Source organism: Sprattus sprattus, assembly GCF_963457725.1.
Source record: "Sprattus sprattus genome assembly, chromosome: 7".
In the NCBI taxonomy this organism is placed as follows: Eukaryota; Metazoa; Chordata; class Actinopteri; order Clupeiformes; family Clupeidae; genus Sprattus; species Sprattus sprattus.
In genome coordinates this window covers 28,748,978-28,769,276 of record NC_137926.1, presented here as the reverse complement: position 1 = coordinate 28,769,276, position 20,299 = coordinate 28,748,978, and the positions used below count along the sequence as shown (strand labels likewise).

The 20,299-nt window shown below is 45.3% G+C and overlaps 1 protein-coding gene across 1 annotated transcript in view; it reads right to left on the bottom strand.

Moving 5' to 3' along the window:
* plxnb2b (plexin b2b) overlaps positions 1-20,299 on the bottom strand; it is a 49,993-nt gene continuing 29,694 nt past the window's right edge. Inside the window, exons 2-36 of the mRNA XM_080841654.1 lie at positions 17,839-18,947; positions 17,556-17,744; positions 16,947-17,072; positions 16,588-16,688; positions 16,313-16,439; positions 15,833-15,989; positions 15,612-15,723; positions 14,969-15,080; positions 14,432-14,533; positions 14,143-14,238; positions 13,226-13,313; positions 12,571-12,734; positions 12,164-12,312; positions 11,174-11,285; positions 10,426-10,562; positions 10,042-10,224; positions 9,515-9,626; positions 7,954-8,166; positions 7,552-7,722; positions 7,222-7,358; positions 6,921-7,021; positions 6,471-6,700; positions 6,034-6,215; positions 5,527-5,593; positions 5,023-5,169; positions 4,564-4,720; positions 3,904-4,004; positions 3,472-3,556; positions 2,773-2,924; positions 2,336-2,496; positions 1,067-1,214; positions 887-951; positions 628-703; positions 369-443; positions 1-136 (exon numbers count right to left, since the gene is read on the bottom strand). Coding sequence (XP_080697780.1) covers positions 32-136; positions 369-443; positions 628-703; positions 887-951; positions 1,067-1,214; positions 2,336-2,496; positions 2,773-2,924; positions 3,472-3,556; positions 3,904-4,004; positions 4,564-4,720; positions 5,023-5,169; positions 5,527-5,593; positions 6,034-6,215; positions 6,471-6,700; positions 6,921-7,021; positions 7,222-7,358; positions 7,552-7,722; positions 7,954-8,166; positions 9,515-9,626; positions 10,042-10,224; positions 10,426-10,562; positions 11,174-11,285; positions 12,164-12,312; positions 12,571-12,734; positions 13,226-13,313; positions 14,143-14,238; positions 14,432-14,533; positions 14,969-15,080; positions 15,612-15,723; positions 15,833-15,989; positions 16,313-16,439; positions 16,588-16,688; positions 16,947-17,072; positions 17,556-17,744; positions 17,839-18,945 — 5,547 coding nt within the window. The 5' untranslated portion in view covers positions 18,946-18,947 and the 3' untranslated portion in view covers positions 1-31. The remainder of the gene's footprint in view (positions 137-368; positions 444-627; positions 704-886; positions 952-1,066; positions 1,215-2,335; positions 2,497-2,772; positions 2,925-3,471; positions 3,557-3,903; positions 4,005-4,563; positions 4,721-5,022; positions 5,170-5,526; positions 5,594-6,033; positions 6,216-6,470; positions 6,701-6,920; positions 7,022-7,221; positions 7,359-7,551; positions 7,723-7,953; positions 8,167-9,514; positions 9,627-10,041; positions 10,225-10,425; positions 10,563-11,173; positions 11,286-12,163; positions 12,313-12,570; positions 12,735-13,225; positions 13,314-14,142; positions 14,239-14,431; positions 14,534-14,968; positions 15,081-15,611; positions 15,724-15,832; positions 15,990-16,312; positions 16,440-16,587; positions 16,689-16,946; positions 17,073-17,555; positions 17,745-17,838; positions 18,948-20,299) is intronic.

The following is a 20,299-nucleotide window of genomic DNA, read 5'->3' as shown; positions in this document are numbered from 1 at the left end:
CTCTCGGTCACGCTGTCTTCCCTCCCAGCAGTCAGAGATCAGTCACTTTGTTCTCCAGCGTGGCGGCTATCTGCTGCAGCCGCAGGGTGAGCTGTTTACTCTGCGCGGCTGGGTCCTCGTCTAAGGACTGGATGATCTAAGGGAGAGAAGGGAGAGAGAGAGAGAGAGAGAGAAAGAAAGAGAGATGAGGAGGGCGAGAGAAAGGATAGAGAGAGAAAAAATGAAATAAATGAAATAGGTAATACATGAGGGTGAAAACAGTTTTAATAGCTTAGGGCTGTAAAGTCCTAAAAGTCCAGCGACTCAATATATTTCCCACTGAAGTAGCAGTGTTCTACACGTCCGACAAAAAAATGGAAGCCACTTACCCCGTCATAGTACTTGCTAGCATACTGGTAGAGTTGGTGCAGGGCCACCTGGGTGTTGAGTTTCTCGGTGTGGGACTGGAGAGCACAGAGAGGATAAACATTTTTACTCACAGTGATTTGGGACGCGCTTCCTTTTTATATTTATTGGTGTTGTCAGTTGTCGTTTCTTATCTTGACCTTGGGAGCCCCGGGCTCAGCCCTGCCTTCCCAAGGGAGATATTAAGATTTAAGTGGAGTCAGTGAGGTCCAGCGTTCTTACCCTCGATATTTCAGCCAAATGAGTGTTCATGTCCTGATCGCTGACTTGGATCATCTGTCGGATGCCTTTGTAGTAACTGCAGAGACAAAGAAGAGGGGGGTGAAAGGGAGGAAGATAAAAAATAAACGGTGTGTACACTGCAGAGACACCATCAAACATTATCAAGCACATAGATCAGTGTTAACCATCTTTTATCTGATCATCAGAACATCCTTTGATTCGATGTCATACTAACAAAATGACAAAATTCATTACTCACTCGTCTACCATCTTCTTGTAGGTAGAGATTTCCTTTGCATAGAGTAACTTGTTGCTCGGAGAGTCCTGGATAGAGGAAATTCAATGATAAGATTTAGCATTCCAATTCCTTGTATAATCGTATCACACGCCCCGTGTCCACATGGCCTTTGGGCCTCTGCGGCGGAGACGGCCGACTCACCCTGCTGAGTTTGTGCTCAGTTTTCGTGCAAGCGTCCATGAAGGTCTGGGCTATGACCGACAGCGAGGCGTCCATCACCTCGGTCGTGTGGACGTCGAAGATGAAGTGTGGGTTCTTCAGGATGTTCACCCAGAACCTCAAGGGCAGGCTGTGGACAACAGCACAATGTCAGCCACTCCTTCTGCCATTACCTTGCATTATAGATACTAGCACCCGGGCCTCGCTAAGACTGTTGTTGCTGTACAATGTGAAATGCTGCGATGCACCAAAGGACTAAGACATTCCTCTGTGCATCAAAGAAAGCGTACGTCCTTGTTTACACACCACAACAACTGAGCTTAAATTTTGAATAAGAAAAAAAAAACTTTGAGACGTTGGAATCTGGGTTAAAATATTCAAATATGCTTTCAGAAGGGCACATGTATCATTTATTTAGCACATTTGACACAGTACCTTATTTAAGACAGACTGACGTTTACATTTCAGACACAAATTTAAAAAAAAATCAAGTCTTGTTAGTCATTCGAAGCACACACGCTTAGGGGACCAGCATGCAGCTCATTTCAAATTTTCAAAAACTCAGAAAAAAGGGATATTGCTTGGCTTTTTTTTATTCATTTATTTATTTTGCTCATCAGATTTTTTGGGTTGCCTAATTGAGATGAAGGACTCTGGGACCCATATTGGATTGGCTGGACTCTCAACGGGCCAAGCTGAACAGCAATCTCCAAGATGTACATTGGGAAATAATGGTTTAATCAAATTAGCAAGGGACATAATTACCATGTTTGTTTGATAGTCTGGCAGCTTCATGCCTTCATACTTAATAGAAAGGTCCCTGCTGCTTTGAGGAAACAATAACACGGCCAACCAAGTCGACGGTGTAATTGTATTGCTCATCACCCCATTCAGAACTCCCGGATCCACATGTCAATCACCCGCGTCCATGGGCAAAGTGTTCACTCAAATAAACAAACATCGACTCAGTGCTAATTTATGCGCCCAGAGGTCCCCTGTGGCAGTCATTACGAATACAAAAGAGGGGAATGTTTTTGTTTTATTTTTCTTCACGATTTATTGTGCTGTGAATGTGCATTTTGCTTGTTGGCCCCAATGGCAAGCAGAGTGAGAGAAAGAGGGAAATAAAGACCTAAAGAGAGAGAGAGAGAGAGAGAGAGAGAGAGAGAGAGAGAGAGAGAGAGAGAGAGAGAGAGAGAGAGAGAGAGAGAGAGTGAGAAAGAAAGAAAGAGAAAAAGAGGAGATGCGCACCTATTGGTCTTCCAGATGTGAATGGTCTCCTCGTCCACATTGTCATGCTTCAGGGCCTGCTCGTCCAAGAAGTCAAAGAAGTACTTTACAGCAGGCGGAACCACCGACCCGGAGCAGAGAACGCTCCGGAAGAAGTTGTCAACAAACTGCTGCAGCGTGCCCTGGAACACCAACGTGCATTGTTTTAATGACCGATCCAGCAAAGGCAAATATACTAATACAAATATCTGCCAACAGAAGCTGGGATTCAGTGAGCCCTGAGAATACACCAACACACCCCATGGGGACATTAACACTGCAGCTCAAAATACAAAAGTGCCTAACAGAGACACTGTTTAGCATAAAAGGCACTGTGTGATGGCTACTAATAAGAAATACCCCATGAGTGTGGGTTGTAAGGGACAAAGTTGTGAATGAGAGAAACTGAGGCGGCTCACCTTGACTGAGAGTAGACGAGTCAGATAGATCTCTGTAATGGCTTTAGTCATGGACTTGTCCTTAATGCTGCCCCTCTTTGACTTGATCTCATCCAGCTCGTCCATCGGCCGCACAAGATGGAACACCTTGTCATCGTCTAGCAAAGCCTTTCCTGTGAAAAAGAGAGACCAAGGAAGAGTTACAGATTTTTCACATTTTAATGACTTACATTTTACATCACATCTTTTGTGTACCAACTGTGTGTGTGTATACAGTTCAGTTCCCCATCTTTAGCCATTATGTTTTTTAGCTTTTGAGCTGATAGTAGCGGACAATGTAGCAGTTACTTTAACAGAGATTGTAGCAGTTTCTTTAACAGAGAATGTAGCAGTTTCTTTAACAGAGAATGTAGCAGTTACTTTAGTAGAGAATGTAGAGGTTACTTTAGTGGAGAATGTAGCGGATACTTTAGTGGAGAATGTAGCAGTTACTTTAGCGGAGTATGTAGCAGTTACTTTAGCGGAGAATGTAGCAGTTAGAAGTCAAGTCAAGTCTTTATTGTCAGATACACAGAACAACAGAGTTGGACTGGGCACTGAAATTCTTATGACAGGACACCATACCACACTACCATAACATAACAAGATATAACATATAAACAAATAAACATATAAGTTACTTTAGTGAAGAATGTAGCAGTTACTTTAGCGATCACTTACTCTCCTCATGATTGTCCTGATTCTGGTCAAAGGCCTGTGGAGGTTGCCTTACTCTAGACAGCACCAGTGTGGCATTGTCTCGAACCTGTCACATACGCAAACACACGGGTGGGCACACACACGGACACACACGGACACACACGTTAGGGGAAAGAAAAAAAACACCCACTAAGGTCTGTTGTTTTTCATTAAGTTTGAGCATTGATGAATTACCTCTACCCATCAGCCAGGGCTTTAATGAGCAGTTGATTAACTCTTAATTAGATGTTGATCTGAGTGCCGATAAAAATCAACCGTCTAAACTGAGCTGAAGGCTGATCTGTGGCATGACATTCCAAGATAAGACGGACCTTTCAGCACCTTTCACAAAATTAACTAAAGATTCACTTTGTAAACTCCCTCTGACTTTTTACCGGACTGGGCAGTACTCACGTTGTAGTGAGCCAGTGTGTTCATACGTCTCCATCTTCCTTCTTTCACTGTGGTCACATCCAGGTCAGACAGAATCTGTCCAGTTGAGCCTGGGCGCCACTCTGTACAACAGATCTCGGTGTTAGACTTGCTGTCTTTTGACTATATGATACTCCCACAATAGATGTGGGCTTGAAACAGTATAAAGCTCCTTTTAAAAGGGGTCACGATGCATGTCTGTGTCGGTATCCAATCTCCTGAAAATTGCCTTAAAGATGTTGTCAATAAGAAAAGTGTGCTCAATTTGGGGCCCAATCCCACATCCAATATGCTTTGGATTGCCTTGTGTTTGGATACCTGTGCTTTGTTCTGCACTTTATTCTCACAGCCTAGCATAGTGCTTTGATAACCTCTCAGTACACCCAGATGTAGTGAATTGCATATCAATCTTATTAGCACCCTGAAAACTCTGCATGGACAGATAGATACTTTTCTGGGCTATCAACCCATACTAAATGTTATGAGGGGGAATAGAATTGGGCTCCTATTAAAATCAATATGAGGCACAGTATGTCTTATTCAGCATTTAACAAGGTTAAATTCTTGTTGCATCTGAAACTCTATTTAAATATGGCAGCACCCCTATAACATGCTGCATCTGCACCTCCACGGTGGGCTCACCTAAAGTGACGCAGTCCACCTTGGGTCTTTGGGAGTAGGGCTGGTTCCTGTAGACCTGCTCGATGATCTTCTCCTTCGTCTGGGAGATGGTGTCACAGGTGAGCACCTTCACTGGCGTGATGTCTGGACCCTCCCCATGGACCAACACCTGTAGAGTCTGGGGCACAGAACAGAGGGGAGTACTACCTCACAACGAGTCCAAGTGAAATATCCTGGAAAATTGTGAGCATTCAGAGCATTGGTTACTTGTGATTATTAAGGTCTCTTTCCGAATTTCTTTTTGTATTTCAAATGATACTGTGACAAAAGCTAAAATGTGATAAAAGAAAAAAAGTATGAGAAAATTAGCCACCATCAACAGTGACAAAAACAATACGTTCTGTTGCAAATGAAGGGCTGTCTGCGGAGGTGTCAGGTGTGTGGTAACCATGGTAACTGCGGAGCCAAAAGCACCCTCACCAAAACGGAGTACTCCACGTCATCTCCCAGGAGACCTGTATCATTCAGCGTGTACTTGGCCTTCTTGACCATCGCGTCCACAGGGCCCTTCTCAATCTGATGCTTTATGGCTCTAAAGAGCTTGTACAAGGGTTCGCCTGCACTGTCCTGTATAGAGCAAAAAGGCACAACAGTCTCCTCAAAAACCATGAAATGAATACATTAAGTTTATATTTCATAAGGTGTGCATATTATTCTCTGCCTTTATCTGAAGTGTTCATAAATAAAGGGAGTGGACAAGATTTTATGGTGTGACAGTGTCAGCTATTAAACCTATGACTACATTCAAAATGGCTCCCACTGGCCAGAGACAAATTGAGTCATTGTTTGGGACATCAAAACAGCCTGCTGGCAATTTTCTTGCATGTATTTCAAAAACGAATAGCACAACGCCCTGGTGGAGGCCAGGCCCATAGCTCTTCACAAACAGCAGGTTGTCACGGTGACCCACGTGAGCGGGTTTACCTTGAGGAACTGGTAAAGACAGATGGACATCCAGTTGCACAGCATCCTCTCCACCACTGTCTCCGACCTAAAGGGGTAAAAACAGTGTGTGGGTTGGCGCTTTGCGTGTGCGTTTGATGTCTCGTCTGTCCATAGAGCAGTTAAGAACAATCAGTAAGACCTGCCTGAAGGGAACGCGCCACTGCTCATGCCCACAGAGAGCCCAGTAGGACACCAGGAAAAGACACGGTTTCACGGCAATTATAATCAACATCATTTGAGTGCAAATACTGCTTTGAGTATTTTCTTCTCTCCGGATGTACAGAACGCTACAAATTGGCACATCTAATTGGCAGTTATTTGCTAATCAAAGCAACAGAGAAATAATAGAACTATCATTATGTTTACCAAATCATAACCAATTGAGAAAATGTATTTTGAACTCTGTACCTCTCATATGATAGCTCTGCAAATTAATCTCAGTAAGTAAATAATCTAGGCTATTTTCTAATGGCCTGGGGAGCATACCTGCGGAGCATGAGTTTGGGGTTCTTGCTGTCCACGTAGCTCTCCATCAAGTTGAGCAGCAAGGTCCTCATGATGTCGGTGTAGTACTCCAGCTTGCCGTGCAGAGCCACCGTAAGCAGCGAGGCAAAGTACACCTTCGCCCGGGCGTTGAAGTCCGGCTTTGACTCCAGGGTGCGGATAAACTGGACGACAAACACACCCAAACATTAATCGTCAGACTTTAATCGCACAAGCGACACACTGCACACGTGAATACATGGAGGCGACACAGGACACACACACACATGCACACGCAGGTCTGAGGTTATTTGTAAGAAATGTTATGCCTCAGTTAGGAATAAAACAGGCAAATAAGTGGTTGTCAAGAGGAGAAAAATGGTTTATACAGTGGATCATAAATCTGAGATGGTTTTTTTAAGCACCCACTTGAAACCTACATTGATAAGAAAGGTCTTGCTGTTGAGCAGGTTGGAGAACTGGTTTAGAGCCTGGGCCACGATAACCTTACGGTTCTCCGGGATGTCCAGTTTGCCCGTAATCATCACGTCATTGGCTCCATCCTTGGAGGGCAGGAAGAAGACGCGGTCCGTGTAGGTCTTGTAGTCCAGGAAGGGCATGCGACCCTCGCTGATGTCGTTGGTGTGGTCCTCCATTTCAATCATCAGATCTATGAGGACAGGATGGGAGTTGGGAGACATTTACATTTGTGTGTGTGTGTGGGCTGGCACCTTTATCCAAACTTACAGTAGTAGATGGTAGATCAAACCCATGGTCTACTAACTGTGCTTAGTGTTGTTAGCATTCATGGTTAGCACAAGGGCTGACAGGGAACTTGACAATAATGTTTTACAGCTTTGCTTAATGGATGTGGATGTTTTGGGGTTGACCTGTGAATTCCTTCTTGCAGCGGTCTCGCACACTCTCCTCGAGACTGTCCAGCTGGTGTTTGACCTTCTCGTACTCCCGCTCAGCTTCCTGACTCTTCCTCCTTTTGACACACACACACACACACACACACACACACACACACACACACACACACAGGTTACTGAATAGCTTTTGAAATAGTTATGGACACAATTTATTTATTTTTGTGTGTTTTAAGCATTTTGCTCTGAATGTCAATGTCTAACACGTGTTTAAACACTAAGCTCATCAGTAAAACCACTTCAAAACATGCTTTTTTACCTGTAACAGTAGGCTGATGTAGCAATAATCAGCAGCATGGGGATGATCACAGCGGGGATGATGATGGCTAGAGGGACTTCATATTTACTCTCATAGACAACCGAGCCCACCTCCCACTCGCCATTTCCAAACTTGATCTGCATGGAAACACAGACAACCAACCAGATTCAAAAGCAATCAGCTATTACATGGCAACCAACCAACACAGCAGGGTTTGATCTTTTATATTTTTTATTTGAACGCGTGGCAAAACTGCATACAGTTTCAGAGTATCAGGAGGCCTCTGTGGCTGATGTGTGTGTGTGTGTGTGTGGGGGGGGGGGGGGCTACCTTCAGCTTCAGAGGTTCAGAGGTGCCGTCGTTCCTCATCAAGCGAACTTTGTGCTCGGCTGGAGGTTCCAGGTACAGCTTGTCGTCTTCCAGAGTGTTGACTATGCAAGGCACGTCTCCCACAAATGCCTTGGCTTCATCAGTGGTCATGGCCTTTGAAAATCCCCGACCCTGAAGAACAAGATGAGTGTATACATACGTATGTATAGACACATATACACATAAATGTATATATTCATATACACATCATATTCACATCATTCTTTTATCAAAATACTGGTCTCTGATCAAAATTCCTTAATAACAAATCAGCACTGACATTGATATTTCCAATTCATTCAATTTTCATTCAGTGGCTGATTAACTAGGTAACGGGAAAAAAAAAGGTACAAAAATACTAACGGTGACTTTGATGGTGCTGTTTGCAGTGATCTGCAGAATGTTGATGAAATCATCAAAGGAGGGATCTGGGTGGAAGTCAAAGGGCTTCAGTTCCTCCACCAGGTTGTCAAGGTGGAGGAAGGTGCAGAAGGACTGGGCGTCATGGGCCTTATTCACACGTGGAGAGAGGAAAACAAGTGTGGTGTCGTTCTTGCTCTCTGCATGCTGCCAAAACTGGAGAGAGAGAGAGAGAGAGAGAGAGAGAGAGAGAGAGAGAAATAAGCACAAAAAGTAAGTTAAGTGAGGGAATGCAAGAGAGGGAGAGAGAGAGAGAGAGCGAGTGAGAGAGAGAACGAGGAATTCACTCAATACATCAGGAGAAATACACAAAGAGTGACTGATGGGGAGTTAAAGATTTTAAGACAGGCTGTGAGACGACAGCATGGGGTTGGAGGTGTGTGTGTGTGTGTGTGTGTGTGTGTGTGTGTGTGTGTGTGTGTGTGTGTGTGTGTGTGTGTGTGTGTGTGTTGGGTGTATGGGTGTGTGGGTGTGTGGGTGTGTGTGTGTGGTTGAGGTGATTGAGAAATGCACAGCGAAGAGATGCGAGGTGACACCGAGACAGCGCGGGGAGGTGAGACAGACGAAGGTAGAGGCGAGTGGGAAGCAAAGGAGAAGCCAAGGAATGAAAAAAAAGAAAGAAAGAGAGGAGAAAATGTGCACTCGCATACACACACTCTTACACAGACACACACACCATGCCCCCAAGGGCTGTTTAGTCACAGTATTGCCACCCAGAAAGCGCAGAGAGAGGGGGGGGGCGGGGGGGCTGAGAGTCACATTGGCCATAGCCAGTCTAATCTGCTGGAACTTTAATTCCTGTTTTAATTCAGGCATCTGAAATGAAACAAATTTTTATAAAAATGCACCGCTTATCCTGCCACAAGGTACCAGAGCCAGGCGCTTGAGACTCCCACCACAAGCTCATCAAGCCAGACCTGCTTTATTATTTCTGGGGCCTGAAGTTCCCGAGCTCCCTCTCAGCACGGCAACGGATTTGCAACTTATTGGTATTCTACGTGCTATGAGACGAGAGTGGGTTTATGTGCGAGTGGGTGAATGAGAGAAACAGCTAGATGGATGGGAGAGGAGGGAGGGAGGGAACAGATAGACGAGAGAGAGAGAGACCGATGGCTGAGAGAGAGATGGTGGAGAGAGAGAGAAAGATAGTAGAGAGAGATGGTGGAAATAGAAAGACGGTAGAGAGAGAGACAGAAAGATGGTAGAGAGAGATGGTGGAGAGAGAGAGAGATAGCAGAGAGAGATGGTGGAGGGAGAGAGAAAGAGAGAGAGAGAGCGAGAGAGAGAGAGAGATGGTTGAGAGAGAGAGAGAGAGAGAGAGAGAGAGAGATGGTGGAGAGAGAGAGAGAGCGAGCGAGAGAGAGAGAGATGGTTGAGAGAGAGAGAGAGAGAGAGGGAGAGATGGTGGAGAGAGAGAGAGAGATGGTGGAGAGAGAGAGAGAGAGCGAGAGAGAGAGAGAGAGAGAGAGAGATGGTTTAGCACATGCTGGAGGTGAAGACAAACCTCCATAGGCGAGGAAACCTGGGACCACTCGTCCACCGAGGCGTTCACCATTATGGAGGCATTTTGGATGAGGTTGAACCCGGAGCCCGTCACCACGATTCTCCTGCCACCACTGAAAGAGAAATGCAACACAGTCCCTTTGATCACCTACACTCCAACAACACCTACTCTAAGCTTATGCCAAACCCACTCCAGCGCATAATGTCTTCTCTGTCTGGTAGTTGTGCATTTTGAGATTTGTCCTCCTATTTCAAATGATGTCCCTGACATTGAAATACAGCCTGTCTCAAACCACTCAAACCAAAATATATTTGGTTTACACTTTATACTTTAAACCTGTATGTTCTTAATCATTAATGAAATATTAAGTATATCAATTAAAACTATACAATAATTATAAAAAAATTACATAATTTTGTATAAATAGTTTCACTTCAGAACTCACATGGACTCAGCACATACTACGCAAACACACACACACACACACACACAGAGACACAGAGACACAGATGCAGGACTGTCATTACCAGACGAAGCTCTTTCTGGGCTGATGATCAACCACAGTGGGGTTTTTGAGGTACAGGAAGGCACTGGGCACCTTCGTCGTGGTGTACTTCCCATACGTCACGCTGACATCAAGTGGCTGGGAGGGCACCTTATCCCCCGGGTACTTGCCTGTCTTACAGGTGATGTTGGTGCCAAACGTCTCCCTGCAGGAGAGCATGACAAGTTCTGCATCAAATGAGGGCCAAACAGAGTCACGCCATAATCGCTTGTTCCCACTCTCTCCCCTGTCACAACCAATTAGATCTGACGGAATGTGCCATTACATCAGCCGCTCAGAGTAATTATCTCTGGAACAAAGGTCAAAAAAAATTCCATCTGCTTTCAAGACCCACAACTGTACTTACACTTTGCATGGCACGTTCCCCACCATGATGAGAATGTCCTCTTTGGAAGCGGTGTGCAGGTTTTCTCCCATGATGGTGATGACCGTTCCTCCAGCTTTAGGACCCTTTCGAGGGAAGACGGCAATAGGTCTGGGGTCCTAAGGAAGGGTGACCAAAGTGGGGAATGTTTAGAATGATTTGCACAACTATTTGATTGCTATTAACCAATCAAAGACACTTTTTGATACAGAGCTCCCTGATGCTATACTAGTAGTACATTAACTGTAAACTGTAAATAACATAAACATTAGCCTCTAAACACTAAACCAGCATCTAAAAGCAGCTGTGGTGTAAGAACTAAGTCCTTGTTCATCGTGTCCACTGGGACTCCAGCCCGGGACAGCTCTTCTAAGTTTGCGGAACGAACACTTAGCACAAAGGCTCAACACTAAATCAGTGCAGCATTCAGCTGGTACATTTGTTGAATGTGTTGTGTTAAAATGTAATATAAATATGAATCTAAAGACTGCAATATAAACCAGTCTGAAATGAATATGGTTAATGGGACTTTGGTGGAATGTATTGATAATGTAGTGATTGTGTGTGTGTGTGCAAATGTGTGTGGTGTGTGTATAACATATGTATGATGAAATGGATGGCAACTGTTTAAAGAAGTTCACAGCACTGCATGTTGAATTTCTTTCATCTCTCCCTCTCTCTAAATTTTCTCTTTCTCTCTTAGCTGTAATAGGTGGTGAGGATCCCTTACCCGGTAAGTGAAATTGACGGATGAAGTCCCTCTCTTCCCCCCCTCCACCAGCACCTCCACCTTACCAGTGAATGAGCTGTGTGGGTCTATAGGGCCGATCTCGCACACCACACTGGAACAAACAAAAAAAGAGAGGGTGTGGGGGAGAGTCAATAGCAGAAACACAATGAGGGCCAGTTACCAAGGGTTACACCAAGCTGCAGACCAACTACCCAAGAAGCAGCTGTCTGAAATCAATAGGGCTCACCTTCCCCTAAAAGAACGGAGGTGGTGTGCTGTGAATGCTTATGTGTACCAAGGGCCGGGGGCCCAGACGCACAACTCCTGCCTTGAAGTGCAAAAAAACAACAAGAAAAAGTTTCTCAGCACTTCAGCCTGCTTGTTAAGGGCTTTGTTGAGCTTGCAACATGAGGGAAGAGTTGGGCCTTTTTTTGTGTCATCATATCTGTGCTTCATTGGCGGCCTCTAAGTGAACAGAGGAGGAGCACCTGCTGTGTGGAATGCCAGAGGAGAAAGATTTCCTTCCTTACCAGCAACAGCAACATGGTGACAGACAAATTATGGAATTCATCCACTGAACTCCCTCAGTGCCTCAGTAAAAACCCAGAATTGATGAGGTCTGCATCTCTAAACAGACTGCACCCGTGCTTTCTGTTTTATAAGCTTACTTCTCAATTCATCTTCTCCTCTGTGTGCATCCATATGGCACTAGAACACATGTGTAAGGGCAGGTTTTTTGCCATTGATTGGTTTAGTCTATGGAGGCACAAATCACATTAGTGGCGAAAATAGCGAGGGGGCCGTGGCGAGAACCAGCCCATGCAGCATCTCTTATTGAGAGCAGGTGTGCACACCTGCCAGATGGCCTCCGCGCCACTCTTTGGGAGAATGTGCAACGCTAAGGTGAAGCACACACACATCTGAAATGGAAGGGAAATGGACCACGTAGGGCAGCATCAGGAAGCGCTCAGGGGAGTGGGCAGAAGTTACCTGGTGGAGACGGAGTAGTGTTGATCCAGGTGCCCACAAGGTACTCCCGCCACAGTGATATTCTTGATGTCTTCTCTGTTGATGCCCAGGTTGGAGCCTTTGATGGTGACGGAGATGCCCCCTTTGAGAGGCCCATAACTAGGTATAATCTGCACAAAATGAGGGGGAAATTTACTGAAAGTACCACATGCATGTTCCCCTGGGTTTATAGAGTTATTTCAAGTTGTCTGCAGAATTATTAAGAATATGACATGCTGACAAGTACATCACCTTAGTCATGAAGTAGCTGCTGAAATAATTACATTAAATTAAGACTTCTAATTTAATATAAGAGCCATGGGAAGTCGATGGGCATGGTCAAGTTTGAACTTTGTGTGCTGGCATGCCACTAGTACTGTTTGACTCACGTCTGTGATTTCAGGGTTTGGGCATGGCACAGGCGTCATCGGGCACAGCTTCTCATAAACGCACGCCTTTTTGGCGGCACACCACACGCAGTGGTACTTGCTTGGGTCTGCATTCCGGCACAGACTGCAGTCCTCGCGGCCCACGGAGCAGTTATATAAGGTGACTGCGTGTGGACACAAATGAGGACACGTTAAGACAGGACAATGAGGGATTAAGGTCACTGAAGCCCATCTACTTCAAAAGCAAACAGCGTTTCTCTCTGGCAAGATATGCATGAAGAGTAGCAGTGCGCTCATTAGATTACAGGTTGCAATTCCGTGTGATAACTCAGACTCTCGCTAATGATCTAAGCTTCTAGTACTCTGCAGTAGCACCAATTTACGATATTTCCTTGTATGAGGATATATAAAGAAGTCGTCTAAACTGTTTGACTTGTGGTTCTTCTCAAAGACTAAACAACATAACTAAGGATGAAAAAAGATGATTTTGTAATCCTACATTTTTTTTCCTCACACTAATTAACAGCAGTGACTGTGTGGAAAGACTGAGGGATCACATAATTTATCAGACTGCTTTCAAGATTCTGCAATTACGTGTCATTTACACCACAAAAAGTTCAATTTAAGTACTCCTTGTATAATGAGTGAAACGTACCGTTAAAATGGCTGTCAATCTTCTTCCCTGAGTGTTTGTCTTTCACATGAAAGAGAACGCTGGTTTCGTGCGCTTTGTCGTAGGAAAACTGCAAGGCACGGCAAGAAAAACAGTGAGCCAGAGCAACCAAAGGCCCCCATATTTGTTTGGACTCTCATCAGCCCACGATGTTGGTTGAAAAAGATCATCTTTCATTTCTACAGGCACCACATTTTGCTGGCCTTTTTTTCCGTGCAAAGTTCCCTTTGAATACATTTGGCAGACGTTCAACAACACAGCTAAAGAATTCAGTGCAAAACAAGAACGTAGCTGGGGGCGACTTCCCTTTTGCTGCAATGGGCAACATTTTTTTTTTTTTTTTTCTATACATTTCCATTTCTAAGCAAGGAAAGCGCAAAAGCAGTGAGAGCAGATTCTTTTATGAAACTGCATCCAGACAGGGCTGTGACCATCAGGGGGTGCTGTGATCTCTGTGTCAGACAGGCTTGTACCAGGTAAAGCAGGACCCTGACCTTACATGACCAAAGCCTTTCATTGTGTGATGTATGTATGTACATATAGACAATGAAGATATCACTGAAATGGTGGTGATGATAAACATTTCCTCTGACACAGAACCTGTCTGTTCATGCAGTTTTCAATCGTGATTATCCACATGAGTAGAGCTTCACCGTGAGGAGTGACCTCTGCCAACCATTTGGCATATCAAGGACCATTACCTTCAACGCTTACTACTTACCAAACAAAACAAACAACTCACTTCAAGCTAGTATCAATCTGTCTGAGGAACCTGATCCTTAGATAAGTCTGTGCTTTCTCTCTGAGCACAGGACTCCCTGGTCTATTGAGACTCCATTTGCAAACATGCCTGCACATAAATACCTGACTGATATCAACATCATGGGTCTAGGACTCACCTCATATCCGGGGAAACTGTAGAACGGTCCATCCTCTTGCTTGACGTCTTCCTCAGTGTGCTCCATCAGTTCTGTGCCAATGGTGAACTCGTGATCCTGGTATGTGTGAGACAGAGTTGTGGGCGAAATCAAGTAAGAGATTCAAATGTCAAGGAGAGAACGGACAGCTAACACGTCTGACTGAAGTTATGACATTTTTTTTGCAAGTTGTGGGTTCGCATGGAGTCTCCTAATCCACATCCATTGATAGGTACTGAAAAAAATGTCCAATTTCATTGGCATTACTCACCTTGTATGGGTCTAGTTTGATTCCCTCAAAACTGATCAGTTCTTTGTAACCGACGGGAATGAGGATTGGGTCAGGGTTCTCAAATCTTGGACAGTTTGCTCCCTGGGTACATAATAGAGGAGAGAAACACACAGCAATGGTGTTTGAAGAGCATTTGCTTGTCTGTGTGTGTGGGCACATTATGTTTGGCATGTTCTGACACGCTTCGCCAAGGATTTGTATCCTCCGCTTTTTGTATCTGCTATCAAATATTCCAGTCTGCCATCCCCAGTTCAACCCTGTGACCGCCAAGAGCAGCTGTTTTCCTTCCAACCAAGAATGTTTTCCTACAGCCATGAGCTTTGGAGTGTCACAAGTCATTGATGCATTTCAAACACTACATTTCACAGCACCAAATAAATAAATAACGCCAGCACCCTTTCTATTGCTTGGCCCTTTCTTGTCAATGCTTTCATTACTTCCCATGAAAGGAAATGAAATAAAAAGAACTGGAGAGTGGCACAAAAAGGCATGCATCATACAAGTGCCATGTCCTACTTCTTTTGGTCGGATGATGTTCGGGTCTGTGTCAAGCTCGTTCTTGTCGCTGCATGTGTGTTCTCGAGTGTTCCACTGACAACCCCAGCTGCTACTGACACAGGAGAGGCACCTGGGGGGGGGGGGGGGGAGAGAGAGAGAGAGGGAGGAGAGAAGGAGTTGGGGGGGTGTCTCTTTGGTCAGAGATGCGTGGGCTTGTAATTGTATTTCTCAGAGTGTATTAATACTGAGAGCAAAATAAATCTTCCAAACATCTCATGAACAAGACCCATTCATCAAACATTTCTCCCCTTGCTTAAAAACACTACGGGGAAATCTTGGACAAAAAAAAAGAGGAGAAAAGATTGACTTTCACTTTGATGAATGAATAGGAATGTAAAGCAATTTCCTCATCCTTGGAAAAACAGACCCGCCCCCCCCCCCCCCCCCCCCCCCAAAAAAAAGGAGTATCTAAAGAAGCGTATTCAGGTCTTGCATCAGTCATGCATCATAGTGTATGAATAACATTTAGACCCTCTGCATGTACTTTATTTATTTATTAATATATTCATATGCATCCTTGTATTCATTACACCCACAATCGTCAGCACAAACATCCTGCCTGCGTGCGGACACAGCAGAAGGGGAGGTTGGGAAAACTCACGGGGTGTTCTCTGTCTTGTGTACGGCTGCTGCACAGTTGTAGAATTTGTACTCGCTGGACGCCACCTCCACAGTCATGTTCACAAAGATCTTCACCGGCACAGCCACGAAATCTACGCAAAGCAGAAGGCAACATGTGAGGACACCGGGTCTTCTTCACAATGGCTGTCTGGGAGAGATTCTTCACAATGGCTGTCTGGGAGAGCGCGCGGCTGGACAAACCTTGCTGATCAGGTGTGGTTGGGATGGCTTCGGGCTCAGGCAGGCTGCAGGTGACGATTGAGTCGATCATGACCGCGCTGCTCTTGAAGGTGCCAAAGGAGCAGTGGAGCTGGTCAGCACTGCCAAGGCTGGGCAGTGAGGGGATGTTGAAGTCCACCTGCAAGTAAACAGGCCAACAAGAGAAACGTTTGTGAGCATTATCGTTATCATTATCATTTTATAAACTGTAGTTTCAGAAATATTGATTCTAGTGATCTCCAAGTCCAAGATCATTTATGCATTAGAATTAGCTATGGTTCTTCACTGACAGTATTGCTCTATTTCATCACCACATTTTGGCAAATATGCCATTTACATAACAGGTCCACTCAGTATTTAGTATACTTAGGGTCATTTTTTTGCAAAGGTGTTCCTCTGATCTGAGATGATGGATGATGGATGATATGTATGCGTTCTTGGCATTTTGACTGAGTTGCCTACCTGCTGAGTCTTTTTGCAGCTCAGATTTGGGGGGTTGAAAGAGACGATCTTAACACACTGTTGCTTGGGACTCCACAACCAGCCATTTTTCTCCTCAGCACGGCGGCAGTCTGACCTCCTGGTGCACCTATTTCACAAATGGCCATTAGCCAGGACCATCTATCCAGTTGCACTGCAATCTGCAGCCACTATTAAGAGCTTCTATCTTGAGTCTGATCAGACGGTGGCCCAAGAGCACACTGCTATTTATGCAGTAAATCTTAGGCAGTCCTTACCTGCCCTCCAGGACACACCAACCACAGTAAGGGTCCTTCAGCCCAACACACGACTGACAGTCCTTCTTCAGACCACATGCCTGCACAGGAACTTTGGCAATCTGTGAGACAACAGCTAATTATTACAATACACCACTGGAAGATCACATGGCAATAGTGCTTTGATTAACTAATTCAACATTTCTAATCCTCTTTTCAGAACTTCCATTAAACAAAACAGACAGGGAGCCCCAGTGGAGCCACCAAATACAGAAACAACAACTCCACCAGCCAACACAATGTCAACTGCAGCCAAGCAAAATGACAAAAACAGAAGGTTGGCAGCAATATGATACTTAGACATGTGGTATATCTCTTACCTTTTTCTTGGTAGTGATGTACAGATGGGTCATACTCGTGTCAAAAAAGAGGTTCTTATTGACAGCATCACCTGTGGTGTCGCCCGGGCCCCTGTTGTACACCTCTGGGTAGCCTAACAGATGAAGCTGGAGAGAAAGGAGGCTTGGTGAAATGAAAGTTCAAAGTAAACTTGGTCTCATTCCACAGTACATATAGTCAAGCCCACCAAATGAGGCACACACAGTCTAATCTGTGAGGATCTGGTATAGAGTCTCCTAAGAGACAGTATAGTTAAGTCCATAATTAGCAAGCTTTATTGTCTTATGGTGGCTCCCCTTGGAGTTTTAATGTTTATTGGAGGTTCTTTGAGATGATATCTTAAAAAATCCAAATTCTGTCTCTAATGCCACTGACGTCTGGTGCGAATGGGTGCCTTCATATTACCCATCTGTGAAAGAATTTGATGTGTTTTCATGCCATGTTAAGCAGACAACATGAAATGTGAAATTGAAAAACCTCCAATCTTCTGTAGAGCTGACACCCACTGACAGGGTTTCACACAGGCACAAACAAACAAACAAACAATCTCAAACTGCGTCTAGAAGTACATTTTGACTGACATCACATACCTTGAAAACCTCCCCAACAGAGTTGCCTAGGAACGCTATAGTGTGATCATGCTCTACAGCTATGGCCACAGCAGTCAGAAGTCCCTTCCTAGTGTAGATGGCTTCAGCCTTCAGGGCAAATTCAGGCTTGCTGGCCAGAGGGGAGGGCAGGAAGTCTGCACCACACTGGTACTGTGTCGCCATATCTTTCTGCAAAACATCAACAAAACAGCAACCTTTATAGTACCTTATAAAACAACACGATAACTATCCCAGCATATTGATACAGTAGACTTCAACTTACACCGCGCGCCACCCCACAAAAGTCATCTGTTTTGGACGAATAAGGGATATCCACTGCAGGCTTTCCGCCAATCTTTCCTGAGTCACTGTAGCAGGCACTAATGATGTCCACCATTCTCTCGTTGATTCGTTTCAGGGGGTACAAGCACAAGGCCGACTCTGTGTGGTCCTCATCGGGGCTGGCCACCACAAACAACACCTTGTCCCAGGAGAGAACATTGCCGTACAAGCCTTTCTCAGACAGGCTGCGGGCGAGTTCTTTCCCAGGGCTCGCCACGTAGGCCGCCTGCACCTTGTTGAAACGGTTGTCAGGGCCACAGCTGAGCTGCAACTCTGTGTACGAGTAGTAGTGGTCGTCCTTCTCGCAGAGGCGCGATATAAAAGTGCTGTTCTTGTTGTCCGTCCCACCCATTGTTCGCGAGAAAAGGAAGTAGACAAAGCCTTGATCCTTAAAGGTGTAGCGGAAGTCGTGCAGGTACTTTGGAACGAACGGAATGGCCTGCACGGCAGCGGCTTCCACAATGCTCTCGAAAATCTCCCATTCGTCATTGCTTTGCAGTATCCGCGTACTAATGAGTTTGGCGCTGTCCAGGCTGCCGTAGCCTTTACCCACCAGAAAAACTGTGAAGTTTTGAAGGTTAGACATGATGCCCACCACAGACACGCTGTCCTCAATACTGCCTACATAGGTCTTCTCGCCCTTGTTGTCACTGTAGTAGATCAGCTGGTTGATATTGCTCAGATTGACCAGCGAGCAGATCCCCCTGTATACGCTGCCACAGATAATGAGGGAGTTGTTGGAGGGGTTGACAAGCAGCAGCTTGTTTGTGTTGTTGGTGTCTTTGGGTGCGGGGCAGCTGGAGAGGATGGGTGGTGTGCAGGAGCGCAGGTCCTTTTTGGGCCCTGTCTCAGCCTTGTGCTCCTTGGCTAATGAGCCATCCAGCTGGTAGACGGCATTGACAGCGCCCACGTACACCCGACCAGTCCGGGGTTCCTGCACCACGTTGTTGATGGGGGTCTCCGAGGTGAATTCTGGGAACTCTGTTTCCTGACAGCTGGCTGAGGGAAGACACAGCAGGAGCAGGGAGGCCCATGCCAGGCTCGCCATGTCTAGGAGGCAAAACACAGGGACATCGGTCAGGGAAAGTCCTATTAAAATCCTTCACCACCACCTTAGAGCTGTTCAGAGTGCATGTATCTAGATTGATTCTAAAGAAACCCACTCATGACCAAAACTAATTTACCCTTGTTTTGAGTTGTTTGACAGATCGAGCATTCAAGCAAAAAAAAGTCACAAAGCAAGAGTGACTGTAACAGGGAGAGAGAGAGAGAGAGAGAGAGAGAGAGAGAGAGAGAGTGAGAGAGTGAGAGAGTGAGAGAGTGAGAGAGTGAGAGTGAGAGTGAGAGTGAGAGTGAGAGTGAGAGTGAGAGTGAGAGTGAGAGTGAGAGTGAGAGTGAGAGAGAGAGAGAGAGAGAGAGAGAGAGAGAGAGAGAGAGAGTGAGAGTGTGAGAGAGAGAGAGAGAGAGAGAGTGTGAGAGTGAGAGTGAGAGAGAGGGAGAGAGAGGAAGAGAGGGAGAGAGGGAGAGGTGAGTGTGATTCCTACACATCGGGGAGGAGAGACGCATCTCTGGGATCTATTAAGAACAACTCAGAACAACAACACTGCAAACAAACAAAAATAATTTCACTTCCTTTACTTCTGGTGCACAAATTATAAGGACACAGCTTGTATTATAAGTTGAATATGGCTACAAGGCAACTTGCACCTCTACCCCTCTCCTCTTCACCTGGGCCTTTGGGTTTCAGATGGCACTCAGCGCTCTCAGTCAGAAGTAGTCCTCCTCCTCATTTCAGCCACATTGTCAGGCCCTGAGACACCGCTGCCAAATTGAAAAACCCTGATGGAGTTTCCCAGTGGGCTGCCCATGAATGGCTGTTATATTATGTTAACCTTCTTTGCCTCAGAGCACTTAGCGGGAGACGACTGATTATACATTTGGCTTCTGGGCCCAGTTAATTTCAGGTTGGATTCACATTTACATACAAGTGCCTATCCTGCTTTATAGCCTGATTTTACTTAATCCCCCCCAACCCAGCCCCACCGTGAGAGCACACACACACACGTTCACACACACACACACACACACACACACACACACGTTCACACACACACACACACACACACACACACACTCCATTTGTAAATGTATCTGCCCTATTTGAATTCACACTCTTAAATGGTTTCCTTTAAACTGAAACAGGGATACAAACTAGTTTTGTCCAGAAAGTTTCTTGACTTCAACTCCAGCTGTGTGAGTCTGAGGATAACCGGTGTTACTGACGTAGCAGACACGCACTGTTCTCAGCAACTGTCAGATCAAGTACGGGGAGCTTCTGATGGATTCGATTCCGAACGTGAAGATAATTCAATCCTAGAGCTTTGGCTATGAAGCAAATGGGC